Below are 12,141 nucleotides of genomic sequence, written 5' to 3'. Positions count from 1 at the left end.
TAATTCTGAACAATCTGATAAACAATTCAAACTTAGCCAAAGGGATAAAAATGGGGTGGCATACTATAGGATTTGTTCAGGAATTAGCAAGTTCAGCAATAATACCATCAAAAATCTTACTTTAAATATGACTTTTTGAAGCTACCAGTTTCAAGAGTTAACTCAATATGGGACCATTGTGTCTTACATGAAAGGGGGAAAACTGTGTTAAATTGAAATGCATTGAAATTAAAATGTTAGGTTTTTTAATTATTATTTTTGACATTTGGTGAATTGTCAGAGTTGTCAAAGGGTGTGAAATGGCCATTTTCAGCCACATAAACCGCAGACAGGTGGTATTAAACCCCTTGAAAAATCAACAACCGCCCTGACTCACTGAACCACTGCATTTCAATTGCTACATACCATTAAATCACCCCCCGTGTGTCTTCCGTCTCCCCCTCTATAACTGTTCAAACGAACAATGAGCTCTGGACCGCTTTATCCAGGCTCACAACTTCCCCGCGCCCTCATTGGTCCCATGAGGATGCGGCCACGGCTGATTGGAGGAAAGTTTCTCTTACAGTCCACACACCCCCACCCTGCACATATTCGTGATTCGGTGCTTCTGTGATTCCAGTTGTTTTACATCTCCTCACAAACAAAGACACTCAGAAACACTGTCTCTTATCATCTTCGTGCAGAGTGATGTGCATCTAAGGAGTGACGCTACACTGCGCACAGAGACGAGGACGAAGAAGAAGCAGAGCAGCAGTACACAAGTGCACCTGCCTTTCGCGAAGAGCAGAAACCAGGGAAGAATTTGGAAACTTTCAGAGTTGACTGAACACAAACTGCGAAAATGGTGTCGGCTGGACTGGAGATCATGGGACTGTCGCTGTGCGTAATTGGCTCGCTCCTGGTCATGGTTGCGTGTGGACTGCCCATGTGGAAGGTGACGGCTTTCATCGAGGCCAACATCGTGGTGGCTCAGACGATCTGGGACGGTTTGTGGATGTCGTGTGTGGTGCAGAGCACGGGTCAGATGCAGTGTAAGGTGCACGACTCCATCCTCGCCCTCACCCACGACCTGCAGGCGGCCAGAGCGCTCACCGTCATCTCCTCGGTGATGGGAGTGCTGGGGCTCATGGTTACGATTGCTGGGGCGCAATGCACCAACTGCATCCGCACAGAGTACGTCAAAGCCCGGGTGGTGAACGCCGGAGGGGCGGTCTACATCATCAGCGGTCTGTTCGTGCTGGTGCCTCTTTGCTGGATGGCCAACAACATCATATCTGACTTCTACAACCCACAGGTGCCCCCATCCAAGAAGAGGGAGATCGGCGCCGCGCTCTACATCGGCTGGGCAGCCACAGCGCTGCTGCTGATCGGAGGATCGCTGCTGTGCTGCTCATGTCCTGCCAGCGGGAATACGGGATACTCGGTAAAATACGCACCGACTCAGAGAGGCACTCAGAACGGGGACTATGACAAGAGGAATTATGTGTAGCCGTGTGGCGTGGCACGGCGCAGTCGGTGCGTAAAAGTGACCTGCAGCTTTTTTAACAGACGTTATCTTTGCACCTGTATATTTTTTTTATTATCTGAAATTTGAACATTGAAAACCAATGGAAGCACCTCTGTTGTTTTACATTCAACGCCACAAATCCCCGTTGTATCCACAGGAGGTTTTAAAAAAGAAAAAGAAAAAAAAAGACTATGAGAACCACAAGAGGTAGCTCGCAACAAAAAGGAGTATCTTTGTTAGGTACCTGCTTTTGTAAGTTTTCGAAATGATTAGTATTTTTCAAACTGTTTCCTCATGTAATTATAAAGTTGATGTTCTTTTCTAGAGGAACTCTTGCCATTAAATGTAAATACACTGTTCGTTTGCCTTTTTGTGCATTGTCAGCACAAAAGTGTTGGCTACTGTATCTGAGAATACTTGCGTTCTCACGCCGACGTGTTGTCCAAGAGAAAAGTACATGTGATGGCGAAGACCTAACAAATCCCGGACGGGCTTTTGTGTTGTCCATAAACAGAAACTGGTGTCGCTGACTCTGGGGTCTATTTCTGGGACCCATATGTAGGCCTACATTCCGGAAATCCTGGGATCTATACAGGCCTCAGCATGAAATGTTACAGTCCTTTTTTCCCGACTACATTGAGAACCTGCAAAGTGTATTTATCACTGTCACAGCAAGAAGTGTTTTCTCTTTAAAAAAAAGGAATAAACGTTTTCTGTTGGTTTATTGACATTTGATGTAATGTTCATTCCTATAAAGATGCAGCATCTTCTCATTTTTATCAAGATTAAACCGAATATGATGATAAACAAAGTTATTGATAGTTTTTTAGATCATGTAGTTATTGGTTTGCAGAGGCAGGAGTGTGCGTCACGGCTGTGCGTAATAAGGCTCAACGTTCCCACCGTGGATCCATAAACCCCCACGGCGGGAGAAAGTATTTTTGGTGAGCCATAGAAATCCAGATGACAATGCCCATTCAGCGAGAGTGGGGCTCTGCTGTTCAACTCACAATACTGCACGGCCCCCACCCGCACCCTCTTTCAGAACACCCCCACCCTGCTCGTCCACGGTCAATGGAAGGCGTCCAAATTAGAGCCACAGAGAAGCTGCTGGAATTGTGACTCCATTCGTCATCACAGACCCATCTCACTCAATCAGGACGGCGTGGATGGACACGTCGTCCTGCTAAAGCAATTAGTTTAAATGCAGAGCTGCTCCAGGGCCACATTCACCCAAACTCAGTGGATCAAACTTTGTTTAACTCGTGACAACTGTAGAAAAATCCAATTACACAAGATCTTTGCGTGTATGAGTAACAGCCCTTTTGTTTGAAACTGTGGCTGGATTACACAAGCTTAGCCAGACTTGTTTAGGTGCAGATGTAAGGATCTTAGTGGGTCATATGGCCCCTTATATGTTAAAAATATGGCCATGTAGAAAGTCTGCATACAGTTAGAGGAATGTGGCAAGTGTCCCCCATTAGAACCAGAGAACATTAACCATATCAGTATAAATATCTGAAATCTAACATATCTGAACTGAACATACCTTTTTAAATTCACATCATAGTGTTTTAATGATCCTGTAAAATAGATCATTAATACAGTAAGATATGAGTTGAATTTTCTTGAGTTGAAAAAGTCCTACATTTGATTTGGAGGACCCTGGTAGTACGATTATAGAAGAATGTTTACTAACATTTGATTAAAAAATGGACCTTCAGGACTTGTAATTTGACCACATGAAGCTTGAAACTTCTTGTATTGATTTAATATAGTTTTGTGGAATTAAATGAGACCAAACTGCAATTCCCCAAACCAAAAAAAAAACGTGTTGAAGCTGAGTTGTCAGCTAAACTTGTCAGATAATGAATTACCTGATCCAAAACTAATCTCAGCAACAATTTAATCTTTGATGAGACATGCTTTCACACTCTCAAATGTGATTATTTGCTGGTCCTACAAAAACAAGCATCGAGAACATGTTAACTTGAGTTGTGGGAGATTAATGTTTCTTTATCTTCTGAGATCTGCCACCAATCACAAATAATCAATATTTCCTTAAATATATTGAATATGTTTTCCAGATTGTCGCAGCCTTAAACCCAGTCGTGGGTAACAACAAAGTCGTTTTTAAAAACAAAAATCTCTATTGTTTTCTACAGCATTTGTTTGATTTTCATTCATTCATTTTTAGGACTTCCTACACAACACCGGGAGGTGTTTTAGTGACACACATTTTCTTTTTATGGCTCAAATTATTGTTGTTTTTAGTCACACCTGCAGTTCAGTAGTCTACATGTCCCCAACCAGGCCTTTGTGTGGGTTTTTCTCCACTGAGCCACTCCCTAGAAGGTCCAGTCTGGTCTGCCTCAGTGAGATGTTTTTGTTGGATTGTTAATTCCACTTCTCTAGTCACCGCACAGAGGGTGACGAAGTGTGGGGTGTGTGTGTGTGTGGCGGAGAAGGGGGGGTTGTATGAGCAAGTGTGTGTTGTGTGTGTGTGTGAGTGTAGACAGTGAGTGGGGTGGGGCAGTGGGGTGAGTTTGAGGGGGGTGTACCTTTAAAAAAGACCCCCATTCCAATAAGGAGGGAGGCAAATAGGGCCAGAGACATCACTCAATGGACACTCGCCATGGTAACCAGCCAGAACCTGCAGTTGCCTGGTAACGGGGCGCTATAATGTGGTGGTATGGATGAGCCTATAAAAGGGCCGTCCAGCAGACATTCTTGCAAGCATGGACACACGCACACACATATGCAAACAAACACACACACACGCAGTGGGAATTCACTCAAAGCCTTTAATGGTCAGTGCGGAACGAGCTGTGCCAGCAGAAACACACTTCCCTCATTGTGTTTCTTTTTAAGAGCAAATGTCACATGATGCTGCAAATGTTGCACACTGGCAACAAAAACAAACTCCAAAGAGAACATAAAACATGAACGTTAACAAATGAGCTGCTGGTGTTGTAGGGAGAAGATGACGTCACACAGGGAGACTCGTTCTGACCTCTACACTTGACCTCCCTGAGCCTGAAGGAGTGGGGACCTCGCGGTTAAGGTCATGTTTGATGTCTGTGCAGCCGCCAGGGAGAGCTGTGTGTTTGTGGGGAGGTTGGGTTGACGAACTTTCCCTCACCTGATCAGTCACTTCCCTCACCTGATCAGTCATGATCTCATCGAAGCAGAATCTGCTGGATTTGATCAGGGCAACAGCCCTCAACCTCCCCCTTCTGCTCTTATTATAAGTGGCACAGCCAATTTTTTGTTTTTCCTTGTACAATAGTGATATTTTATTCAGTTTTAACAACAAAATACACTATAAAAAAGTTTATTTAGTCAATATCTGCCCATTTCATTCCATGTTGAGCTTGTATTCTCCCACACTGTCGAGATAAATATTCTCACTACACTACATTCACATGGCACACATAATTTACAGATTAAAAATGTGCCTGTAAATCAGATGATCGTTAAAAAATTGAATTATTACAGCGCACGTTTGGCGACTTGTTGTTTTTGTTCTGCCTCTCTTTGTTAACAGAAACAACGTAACTCTTATTTGTTTTTTGTTGCATCCTTCAGCTGATGAACAATTTTCATCGCCACGTCTTTGTGTTTTCAGTCATACTCCAACTGGTTTGAGGCCTTCTACCTTTACTAGGGCAATTTTATTGTTTTGACTATTTACCCACACAGAACCAGGGATTTCTGTGAACTGGAAATCAGTGTGGGAAAATCTCAAAACGTCACCCTTGCATTTTTGTTCCAATATGCTACTTTAGGACAAAGGTGAGTCGCCCCTCTCTGTCTTGCTCTTGCTGATTTGCTGATTCTACCTTCGTCAGCGTTATTTTCGTACTCTTGTGTTTGGACATAGTTTGGTCTATTCACTTTATCAAAGGATTTGCATTTAGCTTTGTATTACTACAATAGGGGTATTATTTTTTTTAAATGTTGCTTCCCAACCTCAGTTTCCCCTGAGTCAAGAAATATCTTCATTCTTTTTGTTGTTATGTGTCCACCAGTGACACTTGGTCCAAGCCTTGAAACTGCAACGCTAATTCTGCACTTTTTAGCCCCACTGGTAGGGGGACGGGACCACCGTGTCCGCCATCTTTGCTAACAGTTACGATAACAGGACCAAGTGTCACTGGTGGGCACGTAAAAAAAGAAAAGAAAGGAATGAAGATATTTCTCAACTCAGGGGAAACTGAGGTTGGGAAGCACCATTTTCCAAAAATACTACCTCTATTCTAGTAATACAAAGCTAAATGCAAATTGGTGAAATATTCCTTTAACTTTTTTTACCTTTTGTCTTTGTTTCTGAGAGTTTTTTATATTGTAGTGTATACTTTTATTCAAATAAAGCTTTATTTAAAAAAAAAAAAAAAAAGTTTGTACACAGCATGCATGCTCTCTACATGCTCAACGTCTCCTTCTGTTTTTAGTGTATTTCTGTTGCAGCATTACAGCTCCACTTATAGGCCTGGCATATATACTACAGCGTTAAGAGTTGTTTTATGAGTTTCATGTGGATAAAGACATTTTTGCCACGTTTACAGTAATAGTTTTTAAAATGAAAACGAAAAAAGGTCTTACAGGGAAATTCCTGTTTCCACGTGGATATAAATCCCAGAGTCATGTGGCGCTGAGAGGCATTGTGTAAACTCATTTAACTCATTTGAACATAACGAACATTTGTTTATATTTAAGTTATACACTACTGCTTAAGGATCTATAAACGTCTTCCACCACTGTTGATGATTCATGAAACAAAGAAGACTATTTCCCTCAGACGTAGAACCGAGTCAGCAGGTGCGTATACTTCCCAGACTCCACAGCAGGGCCGAGCACATAGATAGCTAAGCCAAGAGTCAGCAGGTGGTTAAAAGTGGAGGACAAACGTGGCTTTGTATGTGGAGTTAAAGACCCCATGAGCCATTTGTCTGAGAAACAATGTGCGAGCCGGAGTGTTTAGAGATGGAGATCAGAAAAAAAACATGTTCTTTTCTCCTGGAGGCTGGCAACATTTGCGGCTTGGTGACTCGTGGGCTTTTTCACGGCCCAGTTACACGACCAGGCTTCCTGTGCAGCAGACAGCAGAACAGGAAGCAGGAAGGAACATGAAGGGTGTGGAGGAGGAGGGTGTGTGTGTGTATCAGGAGATAATGAGAGAGAGAGAGCTTGATATTGAGTTAAATCCCTCCCTAAGATATACACAACTACCAACACAAGGTATTTTATATGTCTACACACAACATGTAAATTCTATCCTGTAACATTTATCATTACACTCTGCATTACATCGATGATTTAAAGGTGCGTGATTTTTCAATATGGGGTAATGTCCGTTACATTCAAACCGGCAAGTGAGTTCACACATGGTGATAAAGCCTATCAGGGTCTTGCTTTATGGAGACTACCATCTTGCACCACCAATTAGTCCCCTTTGTCAGTGGTCCCCAACCTTTTTTTCTTGAAGCCCCATGTGATCTCCCTAAGGGGGGCTTGGACCCCAGGTTGGGAACCATGGCCCTATGTTGTGAAAGTACATTATGTCCACTGATTGAATTGTTAGTTTCGGCGTGTATCTTCCACCTTCCTTAGAACTTTCACTTGATGTAAGGTGGTGACATGCCTTATCAGCAGGGTTAGGAGGCGCGATCTTCCTGTCAGATTTGATGAGTCGACCACGCCTCCTACTGTCGGCGTTCCAGGTGTGTGACAGCAGATACACCCCCTCATCCCGGTTCATCCTCCTGTGTGCACATTTCCTTATTACCACCAGTGACTCCCCTGTTTGTTACTAACGGCAGTGGAGTCACTACGTCTTACACACTTGACCTTTAAGTGCACTGTGCACTCCTAATTGTGACCAATCCACACTGGGGAATGAATTATACAGTTATTACAAGATTGTAAACAAAAGGTACATTGACGGTAGTATCAGAAAAATGGAGTTGTGACCATAAACATCATCCAACACAAAATATTTTTGAATAAGAGCTGCCAAAAAATTCATTTAAAGTTTTCCCAGAACTGCACAGCATGTTAGCATTGATATGTAATTTGAAATTTGCTGATAAGACGGCAATAGATGAAGTGTTTTCTTTAAAGAGTGAGTAACAGAGTGTCTATGTGACGGCTCCATCTCCAAATATGAGAGAAAAAGAAGCTGAAGCAGGAGTCTCAACTCGTTTCATGCCTGAGATTGAGATTAGATTTAGGCATTTTTGAACACACACTGATTAGTGATAGTGCCACATGCCATCCTTTTGACACACCAGTAGTGAAAACACACATACACACACACACACAAGCTGGGTGCAGGAGCAGCCCAATTCCTTTCCTCTTGGCAATGGGCAGCATGAGTGTATGAGTGCATACTGTATATGCTGTATGAGCATGTATTGACTTGTTTATATACACAGTGACCACTTTATTAGGTTCAACAGCTTGTTAAGGCAAATATCTAGTGTAAATAAGCCAATCACATGGAAGCAACTCACTGCACTTAAGCATGTAGACATGGTCAAGACAACCTGCTGACAGACAACCTGGGTAACAGAATGATGAATAAAGGTAAAGACAGTTGATCAACATTGACTTTCACCCAAAAATACATTTATCTTGACAGAGAATGTTATATGAGCAGCAGTATCCAGGACGTCAGAGGAGAATGGATTTGGTATGCAGAAGTCTACATAACATGACTGACATAATGCATTCCCTAGCCTCTTATCCTAACTTTGACCATCATTACATCTAAATGCCTAACCCTAACCTAAACCCAATTCTAACCCTAACCCTAAAACCAGGTCTTAACCCTTGAAAATCCTTTTAAAGACGTGAGGACCAGACAAAGTGTCCTCACTCCGTATGGTTTGTGCCATTCTTGGTCCTCACAAAGTGACACGTACAAGAACACAGAGGTTAGGTGGAACCAAACAAATAAGTGGATGATAACCCTCTGCTGAGATAAAGGGAGAGCCGAGCAGCATGAGGAATGTTTTGGTGGGATCGAGAGACATTTCTGATTTGGCATGGTTAGAATGAACAACGGACAAAGAAACCCCAACTTCTCCAACATGGAGGGTTGCAGCTGTAAACCACAGCAGCATTTATTCTCCATATTTGTAATCAGTGAAGGAGCCCTGCACGTGTGTTTTTACAGGTGGTGGTGCTGCTTTTAGCTTTGGCCTCTCGTGGTCATTTAGACTCCCACACTAATGTTGGATTGGATGTTGGAGCAATCAGGGGCTGAGAAAACAGACTATCTAATATGCATGTGCACACACACACACACACACACACACATGCTGGTTTTGGATTCTTTGTGTGGACACTCATAGACATAATGCATTCCCTAGGCCCCCTACCCTCACCCTAACCCTTACCCTAACCTTAACAATCCTCAAAAAGCCCGTTAAAGTTGTGTGGACCAGTCAAAATGTCCTCACAAAGACAGGTTTGCTTGACAATTGGTTCACACGGCCTACTTAAGACATGCACACACACACACACACACACACACACACACACACACACACGCCAGAATTTGCACATGCACACATAATGATTTACTTAACTGCAAATCAACAATTAATCATAATTTATATTTATAAATACATGCCTTATTGTAAGTCAGGGAATTGTCAGTGTTTGACACAGTACATAAGCATATCCAGTATTATGTAGACCTTTAGATATTAGCTTGTGTCTTAATTAGGTCTGTATTATAATTACTCTCATTACTTATTTGAATAATCTGTTGATATCTTGAATAATGGAGCAGTTGTTGGTCCATAAAATGTTAGAACCCTTTCCCAAAACCTCAAAGTGACAACATGGCACATTTCGGTGTTCAGTTTAGAACACTGAGTGGCGACAGGGGCCAGGTCTGTAACTGGAAACAGAGGAGAACAGGGGTCAGCAGGGAGTCCAAAAAACACAGAATAAATGTTCAAACAAAGGAGATTTCTCAAGTCTGAGAAATCTCCTCAGTGAGTGGAGAAACAGGGATTTGTAGGCTGAGCTTGATGGAGATGCATGTCAGCTCCTGCACACCAGAGGGAACGGCAGAGAGACAGAGAGAGACAGAGAGAGAGAGAGAGACTGCCAGTCAGAGGCACTGTCACTCAGACATACAGTACATACATACACAGAAATGAAATAAAAATGAAACAAGATTACTGCATCAATGACACTACTTTTTCCACTGACTCTGAGTCAAGTAACATAATTCTGTATCAAATCCACTCATTCTATCCAGGATTAACTAATCTCTTTTGCCAGAGCGAACTTAAAAACAAAGAAAGAGAAGAGACTCCGATTCAGGGAATAACATCCCAACTGTGAGAGGGCTCCAGAGGTTAAAGGTCACAGGGGTTAGTCATCATTAAGGCTGACTGTGAGCCGACAGAAGGCTTGACGCACAGATGACTGTGTTTTTTTTGACGACGGTGGGCGTGACATAAACTGAAGTTGGATGGGATGTTTGGTGTGTGTGGTTATCCTTTCACAGCATGAAGAGACAGACAGAATCAGTCAGCTGTGGTTCTTTGACTTTCTATTATAACTAAGCCTGTGTGGAGATCATTGAAGATAGGGACAAAAAGGATGAAAACAAAAATGATAACTGAACAGATCGTTCACATGAAACAAAAACACAGAGATATATCTATGACACTAATTCACGTGAATTGTTTCAAATATTTGGGAGCTGTGTTTGATAACAGACTGAGATTGAATGAAAATACAGATGTTTTCCAAAATAATATATCAGGTTCTCCAGAAACAGAATGAGAACAGCACGGGATACATTAGTGGGACGAAGAAAACTAAACACTATTTGGTTGGAAACATTTGATCCGATTCTTCATTACACCACTTATTAAAAGCAAAATATTCAAATCACAGGAACAATTTGAGTTCAGACCATTCCCATATCTTCTGGACATCTTTCTGGGGTAACATATGTCTTAGTATAGGAAAGACTTTGGGATACAATCTTACTAATGGCCTGTAAAAAAGAGTCTCAATCAGTGGATGGACAGGGTGAAAGACATTTATTCAATGGACAGGATGACTTTCTGGTCTAAAGGATGAAAAAAATGACTGTGAGGTATTTTTAACCTTAGCACAAACATTATTGGCCAAACACAAAGATCTCTCACTTAAAGAATATTAATGATCCCATTAATGTTCTCTGAGGGGTTTTAGCTGCAACCATCAGCAATGCACAGGAGGCCGTCAGAGTGGCGAACAGTAACAGGGACGTTCAAAGAATGCACTTGTGCTTTAACCTTACCCATCCTTGACATATTTTAATGGAGACACTGTTTATGTGCAGACGCACTTGTGCTTCAATTGCCCCCTAAAGGAACATTAAGATAAATACTCTGCTGTCTGCAGATAATTCGGCTGCAACTGACATATATCTGCACAACTATGCCTGTAACTGTTTGCATCGGCCTATGTGTATATATATATATATATATATATATATATATATATATACATATATATATATATATATATACACACATATATATATGAGGCAAGAGGAGCGTGGAGTCCTGCAACATTGAAGTCAGCGTGAGATCACATGGAGGGACAGAATGTGGCCTTTCTCATGGTGGCAGGTGTTACTGATAACATTAACAATGGCTCTGTGAAGTTCATGTCAGGACAGCAGGACCGAGAGCAAAACACGCACCCTTTAACTGAGCAAGGTGAACGGAATTCAGCCATTATTCATTTGATTACTTCTACTGATGCTTTCCCTACTGTGACCGGTCAAAATGTCTGCGGTGAGGAAGAAAAGCCCAGGAACCGAGGCATGTTCTACAAGACGCTGGGAACAATAGAAATGTCAAGCGTGACAAACTCTCTGGAAATGTAATAAATCTTTTTTTTTTTTTTTAATCTATTTTATTTCCAGTCATTGCACTAACTTCTTCTTCACATCTACTTTCCATGTTGTCTCCATTTAATCTGCATTGCAACGTGCATCTATGCACATACAGTTTGTGGTTCTTATACTGTATTTATATATTTTTTATTCTTTCAAAAAAGCCATCTTATGTTTGACTCTTGTAAATGTGCACAATGTGCCTTAGATTGCCTCTGGGGACAAATAAAGTTCTTTGAATTTCTTTCAAAGAAGGTTTTTCTTGACTTTATATTGAATTCATCAACAAATAAGTAAAAACTAATAATGAAAATAACTATTCTTTAAAAATTATTAACACTATTATTGACGTTGCAGAGTCACTATACTGTGGCATCATTTTCACACTTACACTTTTTTATATACAGTATATAAATGTTTTATAACACAATGTCATACAGAAATATGAAAGATTTTTTTTTCATATATTCACAAAAATAAAAGCATACTCTCTCAGCTCCACATCAACATCACCCTCTCATAATACTTCACTGAGCATTTGGCCACTGCTGAGACAACATGACTGCTGGAGTGTGAGGCCTTCAAATTTCAGCTCTGCACACGGGCTTTGCCTCCGAGGGCATGTCTCCCTCTGTGTGTGTTTTGCATGGTACATTCCTCAGATGCAGAGCAATGGAAAGGGCAGTGGCCCCATTTCACCAGAGGTGCAAGATGG

The 12,141-nt window shown here is 41.6% G+C and overlaps 1 protein-coding gene across 1 annotated transcript; it reads left to right on the top strand.

Annotated features, from left to right (window-relative positions):
• Positions 1-597: 597 nt before the first annotated feature.
• Positions 598-2,237, top strand: cldn5a (claudin 5a). Its single transcript, XM_058637266.1, has one exon. It carries the CDS (start codon positions 842-844, stop codon positions 1,487-1,489), a length of 648 nt encoding a protein of 215 aa, XP_058493249.1. The 5' UTR covers positions 598-841; the 3' UTR covers positions 1,490-2,237.
• Positions 2,238-12,141: the final 9,904 nt, after the last annotated feature.

The sequence above is a fragment of the Solea solea genome, chromosome 8, assembly GCF_958295425.1.
Source record: "Solea solea chromosome 8, fSolSol10.1, whole genome shotgun sequence".
NCBI classification, from domain to species: domain Eukaryota; kingdom Metazoa; phylum Chordata; class Actinopteri; order Pleuronectiformes; family Soleidae; genus Solea; species Solea solea.
This window is presented reverse-complemented; position numbering and strand designations above follow the sequence as displayed.